The sequence below is a fragment of the Rhodotorula toruloides genome (assembly GCF_000320785.1).
Source record: "Rhodotorula toruloides NP11 unplaced genomic scaffold Scaffold2, whole genome shotgun sequence".
In the NCBI taxonomy this organism is placed as follows: Eukaryota; Fungi; Basidiomycota; class Microbotryomycetes; order Sporidiobolales; family Sporidiobolaceae; genus Rhodotorula; species Rhodotorula toruloides.
In genome coordinates this window covers 514,431-529,108 of record NW_015622962.1, presented here as the reverse complement: position 1 = coordinate 529,108, position 14,678 = coordinate 514,431, and the positions used below count along the sequence as shown (strand labels likewise).

Below are 14,678 nucleotides of genomic sequence, written 5' to 3'. Positions count from 1 at the left end.
CGCTTGTGCGCCCACGCTGGGCAGCCAGTCCCGCTGCGGGGATGCTTCTCGACGTCGGACTACGAGTTGCTCCACGCCCCGTCCAGTTCTCGCTCGTCTCGAGGCCCTCCTCCTCGCTAACACAACTTGCTCTCGTACCGCTACTTCTGGCTCACTGCGCACGATGCCTGCACTCACGACCAAGCCCAACATCCTCCTCATCCTCGCCGACGACCTCGGCTTCTCTGACCTGGGTTGCTTCGGCGGAGAAGTCGCAACTCCCAACCTTGATGCTCTCGCCAAGGAGGGCATGCGTCTCTCTGGCTTTCACACTGCGTCGGCGTGCTCTCCAACTCGCTCAGTACGTGCCCACGTCGCCACCATTCGGTTTCCTTGGGCTGCAACCTGACCTCCTCCTTCTTCCCTTCGCAGATGCTCTTCTCGGGCACGGACAACCACCTCGCTGGACTTGGCCAAATGGCCGAGACGATCTCTCAGAACGAGGTCTTCCAGGGGAAGGCCGGCTACGAGGGCATGCTCAACCAGCGGGTCGCCGCATTGAGCGAGATCCTGCAGGACAACGGCTACGGGACCTACATGAGCGGCAAGTGGGTGAGTGCGAGCACTTCCTCTACTCTATCGCATTGTGAGCTGATGCCTCCACGCACAGCACCTCGGCATGACGCCCGACAGCCTTCCTCACGCTCGTGGGTTTGACCGCGTCTTTGGTCTGCTCCCAGGCGGCGGCAACCACTACGGATACGAGCCTTACCTCGACGACGGCACGCCCGCCGTCAAAGTCCTCCCGCCGATCTACGTTGAGGACGGCAACTTTGTCGACCACCGCACCTTCGCCAAGCCGTTTTACTCGACCACGACTTTTACGAACCGCATGCTCGGCTACCTCGAGGAGCACGACTCGACCAAGCCTTTCTTCGCGTATTTGCCCTACACCGCGCCGCACTGGCCGCTGCAGGCGCCGCCCGAAATTGTCGCCAAGTACCGCGGGAAGTACGACGACGGACCCGAGGCGCTTCGGCAACGCCGACTCGCAGCGCTCAAGCGCGAAGGGCTCGTCGACGAGGACGTCACGTCGCTGCCGATCGTGTCGACGTTCGAGGACAAGCCTTGGGCAGAGATGACGGCCGAGGAAAAGGCCGTCTCTGCGCGCAAGATGGAGGTGTACGCGGCGATGATCGAGGGTGCGTTGCGTTGCTTTCTTCCTCTCAACGCTTGCTGACCCGCTTGCTCGCTAGTCATGGACGCCGAGATTGGCCGCGTCGTCTCGTGGCTCAAGGAGACCGGCACCTACGAGTCGACCTTCATCTTTTTCTGCAGCGACAACGGCGCCGAGGGAGCCATGCTCGAGGCGCTGCCCGTCCTCGGCGAAGAGTTCCAGAAGACGATCGAGCGGTTCTTCGACAACAGTCTCGACAATATCGGCCGCTACAACTCGTTCACGTCGATCGGACCCGCTTGGGCGCAGGCTGCGACGGCGCCGAACCGGATGTACAAGGTGCGCTATCAGTTTCGTTGTCCTGCATCGCTCGCTGATCCTCGCTCGCGCAGGCCTGGATCACGGAAGGCGGCATCCGCTGTCCGGCGCTTCTCCGCTACCCGAACTTCCGCAACGGCGAGATCTCGCACGAGTTCTGCACCATCATGGACGTCCTCCCGACCATCGTGCGTGCTTGTCGCTTTCTCCTCCTCGCTCGACCTGACTCTCCTCCCGCAGCTCGAGATGGCCGACATTCCTCACCCTGCGCCCGAGTACCGCGGCCGCAAGGTCCTCCAGCCGCGCGGACGCTCGTGGGTCAAGTACTTGACGAACAAGGCCGAGTACGTTCACGACGACAACGCGGTGCACGGTTGGGAGCGTGAGTTTCGTCTTCTCTCGCTCGTTCACCTTCGCAGGGCCTGACTGGGCTGCGTCTCGCAGTCTTCGGACAGTCTGCTATCCGACAAGGACCGTGAGTACACTTGCCTCTCTTTCGTCCACCCTGCGCTAACCGTCGCACGCCCGCGCAGCTGGAAAGCCGTCTGGATCCCGGGCAAAGACGCCAAATGGAGCCTCTACAACCTCGCCTCGGACGCTGGCGAGACGCGCGACCTCGCCGATGACGAACCGGAGCGGCTGACCGAGATGGTGCGGCTTTGGCGGGACTATGAGGCGGAGACGGGAGTGGTCAGGCTGGATCCGGACCAGGCTTTCGCGCTGCGTGGGTATGGGTTCTACCGAGGGACGGAGCCGTGAAGACTCGACGTTCTTGTTGTACTTCTGTATCATTTGTATTGCCCGGGCTGCTCAATCATATCGCGTTCCCGCACCTCGTCCTTTTCGTCCTTCCCGCTCGCGCCGACTCCCGCAACGCCTTCGCAAGGCTCGCACGCTCTTGCACTCGGTTCAGCTGCTCGCTCTCATCGCTACGAGCACACTGCTGTCGGCTGGACCGCCGCTTGGGCCCCGCATCGCGCTGATTCAGCGAGCGAGCTGCTCTTCTCCCTCCTCCTCTCACTCACGAGCCTCATTCACCGCTCTGACCGCTCCTCCTGATGCCCATCAAGCTGTTCGACCTCGTGCCTCAGCCGGGCGGCGTCTTCTTCTCGCCCTCTTGTCTTCGCACTCGCCTCGCGCTCATCCACAAACAGCTGCCGTTCGAGGTCGAGGAAGTCACGTACCACGACTTGCGCTTCATCTGGAAGGACAAGCTCGGCGTGCAGAAGGCGACGGGTGCGCTTCCTACTCCACTCGCGCTTGCAGCGACTCGCAGCTGCCTTTTGACCGCTCGCTCGCGCTCAGCTCCCTTCATTCAACGGGAGGATGGCTCGTATTCGATGGACAGTGACGACATAGCGGCGTATCTCGACAAGGAGTACCCAGACAGGCCAAACTTGTTCCTCCCCGACGCTGGTTCGCCCGTCGACCTCGACTCTGCGGAATACTCGACGGCAAGGCAGGGTGCTGCAGGTCCGTCGAAGCACCTAGTCCCTCGCGAGTCCTGCCTGAGCACTCGTCCTCGTATAATGCAGACTTCGCAAAGGTGGCACCGCCGAAGGCGCTTTTCAGCCTTTACGCTCCTCGCATAGCCAAGTTGCTCGACACAGAGGTGAGTTCCAACGCAGCTAGTCTGGATGGGTGACTGACATCTCTGAACAACAGACACGAGCATATTGGACCAGCGACGCACGCCTCGGGCAAGGCGTTTGGGCGTACATCTCGTCGAGGACGGCTGAGGATGAAGGTACCATTGGGGCCCTCTCTCTGGCTTTGAGTTGCCTGCCCGCTGACCTTGCTCACGCAGCTAAAGTCGTTCAGCAGCTGCAGACGCAGATAGCGACACTGACGGCTCGCCACCTTGCCAGCAGCGGGCTATTCTTCTCCTCACCTTCGAAGCCGGGCTACGCAGTTTGTCCGCCTTTCACCGATTATAGCAAGAGCCTTGCTGATCTCCCTTGCCCCTGCAGGACTTTACCATTCTGTCCGGCTACCGCCTCATCCGCTCCGTGTCTGCCAAACTGGCGCACGACATCTTCGACGTCGACGAGCGCTTTGCCGGCTGGCTCGAGCGCATGAAGGAAGCATACCCGATGCCAGAGGTGTGGGAGAAGGACCCGGGGGCGTAGTTGGGTGTTTGCGAAAGACGCACCTTTGCATCCACCAAGTATCGTGCGAAGTGCGCGTGTTCTGCGAATTCAAGCTCAACGTGGTTGACATCTACGCTTCCGAGCCAGCGTAGCTAAAGCGTAAGCGCTCGCTCGACAAGGTGGAAAGCGAGTAAGCGGAACGGCGGCGTCAGGCCTTCGCGGGCAAACGCGGACGACGGCGAGCGCTTCCAGCTCATCGCGACATGCAGTGAGATCGGGAGTACTGCTTGTAATTACAGAGCATGTGCTTGCGTCCACAGACGAGTCAGAGGTGCCGAAAGAGAACCGAGTCGAGAGATCCGGGTCTTGCGAGGCGCTTAGTAGTTGAGGATGTACAAGGCGAAGGCCGCGAAGGTGGCAGAGAAGCCTACATGAATCAGGTCGTCAGTAGGAGCGCGAGGAAGTGAGGGAAAAGCGGAGGGAGACGCACCCGCGACGGAGAGAGCGGTCTCCTTCGAGAGGGAGCCCTCAAGGTAGCCTGCACCGGTCGACAGAAGTTCCAGCGCACTAATCATCACGTCGGCTTCTGCTCGTCCAGAAAGAAAGCGGCGTCAGTGAAGAGCGCCGAGCAAGAGCTTGAAGAACGAGTCGGGACCTACGGAGGGCGCGAACGACGACAGCAGCGGTCGTGTCCCTCATCAACAATCCAAGCACGACATCCCTCGAGGCGAGGAGCCTGATGGCCAAGGAACCCTCAGCCGGGTGTCCCGGGGCAGGGTTGACGGTGTTGGCGGTGGGCTTCGAAGCCTTGAGCTGGCCGCGGGCGGCGTCTGCGCGGTCTCGACGAGGTTTTCGTCAGCAAACGTTGTCCAACGTCACCCAACGTCGTTGCAGACGCAGCGAGAGACCGCACGCACACTTGAAGGGGGTCGAGGTGGTGGTCGCAAAGGCGGGGAGGAGGAGGCCGGTCAATCCGATGCCGATCTTGGCGATGGAGTAGACCTGTTTGCGCACACACGGCAGCACACAGAGCGAGCAGGAGAGTCAGCGAGATCGAGGATCGAGGGTGATGCCGAGAGTGGGGCATCGAGGGGGTCGACGAGGGTGGACGAGGCGGAGGAGGGGACGCACGTTGATGGCCGTCGACTGGGCGTTGGCGGTGATGAGCGACGAGGGCGACGAGAGTCCAGACATGGCTGCAGATGGCGACAGACGACGATGGGAACCCGGTGCGAGATCGGGGCGACGCAGGGGAGAACGGCGTGCGCGGTCAGCTCTGGCGTGCAGGCGAGCGTGCGTAGACGTCGAGTCAGCTCACCTAGTTGTGCTTGAGTTTGTAGGAAAGGTGAATCCGTGAAGGGGAAGAGGACAAGAAGCGAGAGGCTCCTCGTCCCTCGCGCCGACAACCTCGTGACGTCGACGACGTTCCCCTGTCTTTTCTCTTGCTCTTTCGGGGGACGCGTCACCCTCCTCAAGCCGCAATCTGGCATACATTCGCGAGCGAGCAGTAACAAAGAACGAAGTCGAACGGTATCTTCGACGCGGAAAGCGCCGTTAAGGATGGTGAACCGCACACACGACTCTAGCATCGAGCTCTGCGTCTGCGCAACGTCGAACTGAAGACGCTGGAAGCAAGAACAAAGGGGTTTGCTCTGAAGAGCGACGAGAATGAGACGCTGGAAAGTCGGGAAGCGCGATTGAGAAGGCCAGGCGATTCTCGCGACTCCTCTCTGCCGAACCATGTCAGCAAGAGTACCGTGCGAGCAATACGAGGTTATCCGTATTCACACCGCCTGCAACCCAACCTCAGCGCATCCCTCAGTTGGGGACGACCTCCGCCTCCTCCTCCGCCATCCTCTTCTGCTTTCTCTCCCGCACATCCATCTGCGAATGCCGGTCGATCCCGCCCAATGCCTTCGACTTGGGCTTGCCGGTCAGTCGCGCGTAGGAACCCAGGACGTCCGGGCGGCCAGCGGCGATCCAGAGGAATTCGAGGATGAGGGCGGCGAGCTGCGGAGCAAGCAAGGGTCAGCCCAGCTCAAACACGATGCAGCGAGCGAACGCACGTTGACAAGCGCATAGAAAGCCATCGGAATCACGCCCATGAAGATGTTGCCGATCCACCCTCGCCTCTTGACCGTGTCCCAGATCTCGGTCTTGACGACTTTCGGCGCAGAGTCGGACTTGAAGGGCCCGACGAGACGGTAGTGCGAGGTGAAGGCAGCGGAGAAGCAGTAGATAAGGGTGACGAAGGGCCCGTGGGTCGTGAGGAGGGACCAGAGAGAGGGCGAGGCGGACATGTCGCGCGCGAGAGTCGATTGGTACGTCGAGTGGTCGACGCCGTGCTGCGCGAGCGCTACGCGTCAGCGACAGTAGCTCGTGCGCAAACTCACGGCAACGCACCTTGATGCGCGCGATCTCCGAGGCGAGGAGGTAGTAATGCGGCGGGTCCGTCGGCAACTTCATCCACCCCTTGAGGTACGCCGTCCACCACATGCTCTGCATCTCCGCAATGGGCGGGATCGCGCCGACACCCGGACGCACAAAGCCGATGAAGGCGACGTCGGGCGTCGAGGAGCAGACGATGTCGCGGACGTCGGCGTCCCAGGCGCGAGGGTATTCCGGCGAGAGCCACTTGGAGAACTCGTGCTTGTAGCCGGAAGCGAAGAGGACGAGGCTGTGCGAGAAAGAGTCAGTCGCGGGTCGATTCGAAGCAGCGTCGAAACGCACTCGGGCTCGATCCGCCTGTCCTGCAACCGCTCCTTCACCTTCTTCCAGCTCCCGCCCCTCATCGCGCATTTGTCCCAATCCCACTGCACTACGCCATCCTTGTCGAACCCAACCGGCCAAGGCGCCATCTCGACCACTCCAGGCGTCGCGACGTCTTCCGGCGGGTCATGGTACTCCGACAACGCCGAGAGCCACTTTGACCGCTTGCGGTACGGGCGGTTGAGGTACGTCGAAGCCTTGTGCGACTTGTTGAGGAAGACGTAGGCGCGCCCGAGACGTTCGGGAGGGAGCTCGCCAACCCATTGGTTGCAGCCCGCCGAGGTGCCCGTCAAAGCCCACAGGACGCGCTTGATCACAAAGTCGCTGACGAACCAGCGGAGGTGCGAGGCGGCGACCCACGGATGGACGCTGTGAGGATGTACTGTCAGCAGCTTGAAGGGAGAGGAGGAGAAGTGGCGAGACGGACTAGGCGCTCTCGAAGAGGTTGGTGATTAGCCCGTCGATCGGGAGGTGGCCATTGAACTCGCTGCCGAAGATCGAAAAGTTGTTGAGCACCTTGGGGAAGGAAAGGAAGCTGCGAGGCAGAACCGTCAGCCTGGTGGAGGGCTACTTCGGGAGCCGTCCGCCTCACCCTCCTCGCGAACACAGGACGACCTCCTTCGCACCCGCCTTGATCGACTCGTACGCGAGGTCCATGCCCGTCTCGCCCGTCCCAAGGATGAGCACCTTCTTCCCGACGAGCTGTTCACGCTTCTTGTACTCGGACGAATGGATCGCCTGCTTGTTCGGGTTCGACGTGACGTTTTCGATGCCGGGGATGTGCGGGACTTGAGGCGTGACGTGCAAACCCGTGCAAATGGTTAGGTATTTGCAGCGGTACTGCTTCGTGCCGTCCTCGCCGGCGTGCTGGACCTCGACAACATGTCCCTCTCCTCCCTTCCCTCGTCGCACGCTCTGAACCCTCGACTCCAGCCTGATCCCCTTCCACAGCTCAAACTCGTCGCAGTACCGCTTCAAGTACTCGACGTACTGCGGCAGCGAGACATGGTCGGACTGGTCAGGCGGGAAGCGGAAGTCGGAAAAGGCGGTGAGCTGTTTCGACGAGACGAGCTCGGCGTTCTCGTAGGATCGGTACTTGAAGGTGCCGCCGACGTCGGACTCGGCTTCGAAGAGGATGCACTCGAAGCCGTTCTCGGTGAGCGTCTTGAGGGCTGTCAAACCGGCTGGTCCGCCGCCGATGATGATTGAGTCGTAGTCCTGCATGTCGGGACCGGCTGGAAGTCGATCAGGTCGTTCACAAGGCGTTGCACAGGGCGTCGGATGCCTGTCTGCGGCGTGAAGTGCGGAAAGGTCGAGGTGGGGCGGCGAGGCGAGGGGAGGACGGGAAGAGGTTGGGCGGTTTATGCGGCTGGCGCGGCTAGTTGGCGGGACTGTTCTGTCGACGAAAGCGTTCTCAAGCGAGCAAAGGAGCCCAGCGGAGGTTGTGAAAGAGCACAACGTTGCTGTCTCGCGGTCGATCCGCAGGTCTGCGTCCGCCGCTGCTCTCACACAGCGCCAGATGCTAAGCTGCCTGTCATACGTACTATTAAGAAGCCCTGCGTACCGACTATGCCGCCCGATCGACCTCCCGTCGCTTGCGCTTGGCTGCTTTGCGCTTTCGCCATTCTCATCACTCCAGGAGGAGAACTCGGTGCAGACTGCGCGATGGGCAGGAGCGACGATGTTTGCAAGATGAGGGACGTGATGCAGGAGGCTGGGGCCTTACAGACCGGACTTGGCCACGGACCTAATGTAGGATCGAGGGGGACAGCTCCCGGCGCAGCTCCTCCTCCTCGAGGCGGCTTGTGCTGTGGCTGCCCCGCTTTCCATTGGGATTTTCTGATCGCTTGACACGGACTCTGCTTGAACAGCCGTCGGGACCGGATGCGCATAGGAGCCCCTTGATGCCTCGAAGTTAACTGCTCCCTCTCGCTAGCCGCGTACACTCGCTAGCACGCTCTCGCAGGTCGAGCAAAAGCGTACAGGGACCCGCGATATCCTGTTCTTACGAACGAATGCTACCGGGCTGTTGGTGGTTGCTGATGTTTCGCCTGCGCTGTCGGTTGTGTCCCTGCTGCTTCCCCCGCCGCCTTCTCTCCCTCCTGGAATCCTAATGCTTCGAAGTCTGTCCGCTCCATCAGTCCCCTGCGGAGGAACGGTTTGACGTAAGGCAATGACTGGCAGGGGAAGAAAGAACGACGAGCTAATCGGAAACGCACTTGTCCATCCGGCACGCGAGGTACTCCTTCGACAGGTACCGGCACTCTGTACTCTGGTTCTTGTTCTGCTTCATGCACTTGAGATACCGCACCATGTAGTCCTTGCACTCGCCTGCAACGAATCCGAGCGGAGTCAGTTTGCGCCGACATCGCTCGATCTGGCTCGGCCGCACCGTCGTGATCTAGCGGGAAGCTGCCCTTGAGCGGTGGCGCGCCTCCCAGGCTCAGCGAGGTGTTCGATGGCCGGCCGAAGGACATGAGGAAGCGAGACGAAGAAGGCGGTGCTGGGGGTCGCCGGGAGCGGTTTGAAGCGGGCGGGTGAACAGGGGAGTGCGATAGACGAGTATAGCAGCTCCTGGAGACGTAGCAAGCCCTTGAAAGTGCGGTTTGAGCGGTGTGCGAGCGAGGTTCACGAAGTCAACCTGGTCGAGTCGCTCCTTGCCACAGACCACACCGCTCGACTCGCTCATTCGTGGCTTGCAAGGGCTCTGGTGACTCGCCGGACATGTCTGGCTACGCGCAGCACGACGACTTTGGCCATCTCGAGGGAGCGTCGGGGTACTCGCTCGACTTGGACGACACCTCGTCGCTTCACTCGAGCGTACTCTCGTCTGCGCAGGCGACACCGGGACCTTCGACACCAGGCGACGCAGCGGACGCGCTCATCGTCAACTTCGACGACCTCTCACTTTCGGGATATGGGGCGGGAGGAGCGGGAGGAGCGGGCGCTGGGCTGGACGGGCAGGACGCGGACGCAGCGGCAGCGAACGTGGCCAACTTGTATGAGGAGGATTTCGACGGGATGCTCGACGACCTGAATCGGGAGGAGTTGCCGCCGCATGCGTGCAGGTGCGTTCGCTCGCTTCCTTCATTCTCCCTGCGCAGGCTGATCTCTCGTTCTGCCAAAAGCTACTGCGGCATTCACAGTCCGGCATGCGTGGTGCGCTGCCTCATCTGCAACAAGTGGTTCTGCAACGCTCGCGGCTCGACCTCCGGCTCCCACATCGTCAACCATCTCGTTCGCGCCAAGCACAAGGAGGTCACGCTTCATGCCGAGTCGCCCTTGGGCGAGACGACGCCCGAATGCTACTCGTGCGGCGCGAAGAACGTCTTCATCCTCGGCTTCATCCCCGCCAAGAGCGACACAGTCGTCGTCCTTCTCTGCCGGTTCGTCCGCACTTGCTCCTCTGCATTGTACTGAACTGACAGTCGCGATCTACAGTCAACCCTGCGCGGCGATGCAGAGCTCGAAGGACATCGTCTGGGACACGACGCAATGGTCGCCCTTGATCGAAGACCGCTCCTTCCTCTCGTGGCTCGTCAAGGTCCCGTCCGAGCAGGAGCAGCTCCGCGCGAAGCAGATCACGTTTCACCAGATCAACCGCCTCGAGGAGCTGTGGCGGGATAACGCGAATGCGACGCTGGAGGATCTCGAGAAGCCGGGTGTCGACGATGAGCCGCAGCCGATCCTGCTTCGGTGAGTTCGCTCATGTGCCTCTCAGCCTGCTAGGAGACTAACGCATGCGCTCGCTCGCAGCTACGAGGACGCCTACCAATATCAGAACATCTTCGGCCCGCTCGTCAAGATCGAAGCCGACTACGACAAACGCCTGAAAGAGTCGCAGACCCAGGACGGCCTCGTCGTGCGATGGGACATGGGTCTGAACCAGAAGCGGATCGCATGGTTCAACCTGCCGAAGCTCGAGTCGGGCGAGGTGCGGTTGGCGGTCGGAGACGAGTTGAGGTTGCGGTACAATGGCGAGCTGCACAAGCCGTGGGAAGGTGTCGGACACGTCATCAAGGTGCCGAACAGTGCGTCATTCCCGCTCTCCTTTCCGTCGGATCCCGCTCATGCCCGATCCCGCAGACGTTTCCGACGAGATCGCCCTCGAGCTCAAGCGCAGCGACCACGTCCCGATCGACTGCACGCACAACTTCTCCGCCGACTTCGTTTGGAAGTCGACGTCGTTCGACCGTATGCAGCAGGCGATGCGCACGTTTGCGGTGGACGAGCAGAGCGTGTCGGGATACATCTACCACAAGCTCATGGGACACGATGCGGATCCGCCGCAGGTCCTCCGTGCTCAGATGCCGAAGAGGTGTGCTCGGAGGCTCAGTACCCTCGTTGAGCCGTGCGCTGACTTCGCTCCTTCCCGCAGGGTTTCCGCGCCCAACCTTCCTGATCTCAACCACTCGCAGATCTACGCCGTCAAGAGCGTCCTTCAGAAGCCGCTTTCGCTCATCCAGGTGCGCACACTTCGCGTAAAAGCGAGTTCGTCAGGATCCTCACGACATCGCACCTTCGCAGGGACCGCCTGGAACCGGCAAGACCGTCACCTCCGCCTCGATCGTCTACCACCTTTCGAAGATGAACCCCGGCCAGGTCCTCGTCGCTGCGCCATCGAACGTCGCCGTTGACCAACTCACCGAGAAGATCCACCAGACGGGCCTCAAGGTCGTCCGCGTGACAGCCAAGTCTCGCGAGGCGCTCGAGTCGTCCGTCTCCTTCCTGACGCTTCACGCTCAAGTCGCCAACTCGGATACGCACCCGGAGCTGTCGAAGCTCATCCAGCTCAAGCAGGAGCAGGGCGAGTTGAGCAGTTCGGACGAGCGCAAGTTCAAGTCTTTGACGAGGATGGTCGAGAAGGAGATCTTGACGAACGCAGACGTCATCTGCGCGACGTGTGTCGGATGCGGCGACCCGCGACTCAAGAACCTCAAGTTCAGGACGGTCTTGATTGACGAGGCGACTCAGGCGGTGCGTAGCGGTCCGCCGACCGTCTATGCCTTTCGCTGACCTCAGTCCGCTCACAGACTGAGCCCGAGTGCATGATTCCGCTCACGTTCGGCGTCAAGCAGCTGGTCATGGTCGGCGGTGCGCAGCTTTCCTCCTCCCCTTCCATTCTGCTCCTCAGCTCATCCTCCGTCGCGCGCAGACCACTCGCAGCTCGGTCCGACCATCATGAACAAGAAGGCAGCTCGTGCCGGCCTCAACCAATCCCTCTTCGAGCGTCTTATCCTCCTCGGCAACCGCCCAATCCGCCTTCAAGTTCAGTACCGCATGCACCCCTGCCTCTCCGAGTTCCCTTCGAACATGTTCTACGAGGGCACGCTCCAGAACGGTGTCACGGCGCCCGAGCGACTGCGCAAGAATGTGGACTTTCCCTGGCCGCAGCCGACGACGCCCATGTACTTCCACCAGAACCTCGGACAAGAGGAGATCTCGTCGAGCGGTACTTCCTTCCTCAACCGGTGTGTTCGTTCGTTCCGTCCCTCGTTCACCCTTTACACTGACCATGCGTCGTCTCGCAGAACGGAGGCGTCGAACGTCGAGAAGATTGTCACCCGCTTCTTCAAGGCCGGCGTCATGCCGTCCCAAATCGGCATCATCACGCCGTACGAGGGTCAGCGCTCGTACCTCGTCTCGTACATGCAGATGAATGGCTCGCTCAAGAAGGAGCTGTACAAGGAGATTGAGGTGGCCTCCGTGGACGCCTTCCAAGGTCGCGAGAAGGACTACGTGATCATGAGCTGCGTCAGGAGCAACGAACACCAGGGCATCGGTTTCCTCAACGACCCGCGCCGTCTCAACGTTGCCCTGACGCGTGCCAAGTACGGCCTCGTCATTCTCGGGAACCCCAAGGTCCTCAGCAAGGTGCGTCGCTCGGGTTGCTACTCCTCGCAAACACTGCTGACGTTCCATCGCACGCAGCACGCGCTGTGGCACTACCTCCTCACGCACTACAAGGAGAAGAAGTGCCTCGTCGAAGGGCCGCTCAACAACCTCCAGCCGTCGATGATTCAGTTCAGCAAGCCTCGCCGCCCGTATGACCGCAACGCCAGCATGAACCGCTTCCAGCACGACGCGCGCGACATGCTCAACGGCACGCCGAACGGCATGGGCGATAGTCGCAGCTCGAACGGCCTCCCCTCGCGCTTCGACTCGAGCTACTACCGCACGCACGACGCCATCAGCTCCGTCCCGTCCGACGCGCAGTCCGTCCGCTCGCAGGCGATGTACTCGTCCGGCTTGCCCAACTTTGGCCAGGCCGGCTCGGCGTACCTCTCGAGCATGAAGCGCGGCGGCGGTCCGCCTTCGACATTCTCGCAGGACTTCCTCTCGTCGGCCGACAGCGCGAGTGTGCGCGGAGACGACGCGAGCAGTATCGTCAACGGGCTCGGCGGCGTGCCAGGCAGCGGCATGAGCAGCGCGGCGAGCAGCGTCGGGTTCTCGCAGGCCGACAGGCTCAGCTTGGCCGACTCGGCGAGCGAGTACAAGTCGCAGGCTGGGTGGACGAACGACGACGACGCGAGGACGACGTACACCCTCTCGAACGTCACCGACTACTGAGCCCGTTCGCGCGGCGTCGAGCCGCATCGTCTAGCTCGCCATCCCACTCGCATCGCGAGGCCTCTTCCACGCCTCGACATGTTTTACATGCGCTTGTACAGCCTCCATCACTAATCCCCGCCAACACGCCTCTCTCCTATCGCCCATCGGAGAACCCTCTCACCACCTCGCCTCTCCGCCTGCCCAACCTCCGCCTCCCTCGCTCGTCGACGCCAAGGAGAGTCAAGGTATCATCTACTCGTCGCAGACGGGACGAGCGCGAAGAGCGTCCGGGAGTAGATGAGCAGGTCGAGTACAGAACAGGAGGCGGTAGAACGGCATCCATTCTCACCACCTCACTCCGAGAGATGACTATCCGCATACGCTTCTGAGCCTCGCTGGCAGGAAGCAGAACAGGCTCACCCACTCTCCTTCGTCTCCGCTCGCAGCCCCCTTTCTCTCCTCCTTCTGCCTCTCGAAACCGACCGCAGGTGTGGCCGCGCAAAGGGAGACAGCGAGCGATCTTCTCGCGGAGCCTTGAACTCGTGTGAGAACGCTGCGCTGGTGCTCGTTGCTCTCCTGCGCCTCTCACAGCTATCCAGGTCGTCGCTGGCTTACTCACGGTCCTCGCATTGCTCGCGTTCGACTGCATGAGGCTGCCGCCCGGCATGCGTGTCATCGCAGATGGCATCGCCGGCTCGTTGCCCTCCTCCTGCGGTCCGCGGCGGGAAGGAACTCGCCTCGCCGCCCTCGGTCCTCTCTCCCTCCCTCTCTCTTCCCGCCACTCTACGCTAGACGACGATGGCGCAACGTCTCCTGCGCCTCTTGCGCCAGTCGTTCGGCAGAAGGAGGGAGGAGAGGGGGACGGGTGACGCCGAGGCAGATGAGGGTGGTACGGCCGGTGCGTCGCATCCGCCGCTTTTCTGGGCACCTGCTGACCTTCATAGCGACGTTGACAGCACTCTACGACCCCTCGCTTCACTCCGGAGCGTTGACGGCGCCTCCGACCACCCTCCCCATCCTCATCCCTCCCCCGCGTCGACCTCGTACCCGCACTTCGTCGAGCCCGTCGCCGGGACCCCTGCACCAAGTCCTCCAACACACCGACTACCACTTCGTACACCGACCCAGCCCGGCCGCGTCCCTCGTACCCTCACCCACCCGCTCTCACGGAAGCCCGCCAGGCAACGGCTTCAGCACTTTCCTCCGCGAGTACCGGCTGCAGATGAGCTTGGACGACGCATTCGACGACGAGGAGGACGATGAGGCGCCGTCGTCGCTGCATTCGAGCTGGCAAGGCTCGTCGACCTACCGCGACGGGTGTTGCTCGTCGATTCACACGCACGTGCAGGACCTCGTCGGCGGGTTCAGCGACGAGGAGCCGCTTATCTTGAAGGAATACGACGAGGACGAGGACGACTGCGGCGACGAGGAGGACGACGACGACTGCGGCGACGAGGAGAGCGACGACGAGACGTTCCGGTGCAAGACGGCGGCCGAGATTGAGCGGGCGTGGGAGGCGGGACTGGCGAGGGACTTGCGCGCTGGTCGCGCTCGTTTCGGTGGCGAGGTAGCTCAGGGTCTGGCGGTGTCGTAGCACGCTTAGGGACGCTCTCGCGATAGAACGACGTCGCTCGACGAGGGGACCTTCCCAATCCTCCTTCGCTCGCTGCGTCCGCTCACTCGCTCGCTCGCCACGCTCGCGACGCTTGTGAGCATGCTCGCTACTCTTGTCGTCGCCGCGGAGATGTGCTCGAGGTCGTCGCGCGCAGTCTTGGTGATGCTCGCTCGCCCGA

The 14,678-nt window shown here is 61.9% G+C and overlaps 7 protein-coding genes across 7 annotated transcripts; 4 read left to right on the top strand and 3 right to left on the bottom strand.

The window, feature by feature from the left end:
- Positions 1 to 163: 163 nt before the first annotated feature.
- RHTO_02890 (arylsulfatase) lies at positions 164 to 2,233 on the top strand (the record flags this gene model as incomplete). Its single annotated transcript, XM_016416562.1, has 8 exons — positions 164 to 340; positions 412 to 591; positions 650 to 1,181; positions 1,236 to 1,495; positions 1,549 to 1,662; positions 1,715 to 1,856; positions 1,919 to 1,949; positions 2,008 to 2,233. 8 exons carry the CDS (start codon positions 164 to 166, stop codon positions 2,231 to 2,233), a joined length of 1,662 nt encoding a protein of 553 aa, XP_016276281.1.
- Positions 2,234 to 2,532: 299 nt separating this feature from the next.
- Positions 2,533 to 3,603, top strand: RHTO_02889 (thioredoxin fold domain containing protein; the record flags this gene model as incomplete). Its single annotated transcript, XM_016416561.1, has 6 exons — positions 2,533 to 2,710; positions 2,780 to 2,947; positions 3,010 to 3,086; positions 3,140 to 3,221; positions 3,282 to 3,385; positions 3,445 to 3,603. 6 exons carry the CDS (start codon positions 2,533 to 2,535, stop codon positions 3,601 to 3,603), a joined length of 768 nt encoding a protein of 255 aa, XP_016276280.1.
- Positions 3,604 to 3,941: 338 nt separating this feature from the next.
- On the bottom strand, positions 3,942 to 4,758 carry RHTO_02888 (uncharacterized protein; the record flags this gene model as incomplete). The annotated part of the gene is made up of 5 exons (XM_016416560.1): positions 3,942 to 3,991; positions 4,055 to 4,150; positions 4,224 to 4,394; positions 4,482 to 4,566; positions 4,696 to 4,758. 5 exons carry the CDS (start codon positions 4,756 to 4,758, stop codon positions 3,942 to 3,944), a joined length of 465 nt encoding a protein of 154 aa, XP_016276279.1.
- A 624-nt stretch (positions 4,759 to 5,382) lies between these two features.
- RHTO_02887 (dimethylaniline monooxygenase (N-oxide forming)) lies at positions 5,383 to 7,557 on the bottom strand (the record flags this gene model as incomplete). Its single annotated transcript, XM_016416559.1, has 6 exons — positions 5,383 to 5,574; positions 5,631 to 5,909; positions 5,968 to 6,241; positions 6,295 to 6,702; positions 6,761 to 6,868; positions 6,926 to 7,557. 6 exons carry the CDS (start codon positions 7,555 to 7,557, stop codon positions 5,383 to 5,385), a joined length of 1,893 nt encoding a protein of 630 aa, XP_016276278.1.
- Positions 7,558 to 8,351: 794 nt separating this feature from the next.
- On the bottom strand, positions 8,352 to 8,810 carry RHTO_02886 (cytochrome c oxidase assembly protein COX19; the record flags this gene model as incomplete). The annotated part of the gene is made up of 3 exons (XM_016416558.1): positions 8,352 to 8,478; positions 8,553 to 8,664; positions 8,726 to 8,810. The coding sequence occupies 3 exons, from the start codon at positions 8,808 to 8,810 to the stop codon at positions 8,352 to 8,354; spliced, it is 324 nt and encodes a 107-aa protein (XP_016276277.1).
- A 247-nt stretch (positions 8,811 to 9,057) lies between these two features.
- On the top strand, positions 9,058 to 12,903 carry RHTO_02885 (ATP-dependent helicase NAM7; the record flags this gene model as incomplete). The annotated part of the gene is made up of 11 exons (XM_016416557.1): positions 9,058 to 9,401; positions 9,462 to 9,719; positions 9,775 to 10,029; positions 10,090 to 10,364; positions 10,420 to 10,651; positions 10,712 to 10,799; positions 10,861 to 11,310; positions 11,367 to 11,427; positions 11,489 to 11,804; positions 11,865 to 12,207; positions 12,265 to 12,903. 11 exons carry the CDS (start codon positions 9,058 to 9,060, stop codon positions 12,901 to 12,903), a joined length of 3,261 nt encoding a protein of 1,086 aa, XP_016276276.1.
- Positions 12,904 to 13,683: 780 nt separating this feature from the next.
- Positions 13,684 to 14,479, top strand: RHTO_02884 (uncharacterized protein; the record flags this gene model as incomplete). The annotated part of the gene is made up of 2 exons (XM_016416556.1): positions 13,684 to 13,783; positions 13,842 to 14,479. The coding sequence occupies 2 exons, from the start codon at positions 13,684 to 13,686 to the stop codon at positions 14,477 to 14,479; spliced, it is 738 nt and encodes a 245-aa protein (XP_016276275.1).
- Positions 14,480 to 14,678: the final 199 nt, after the last annotated feature.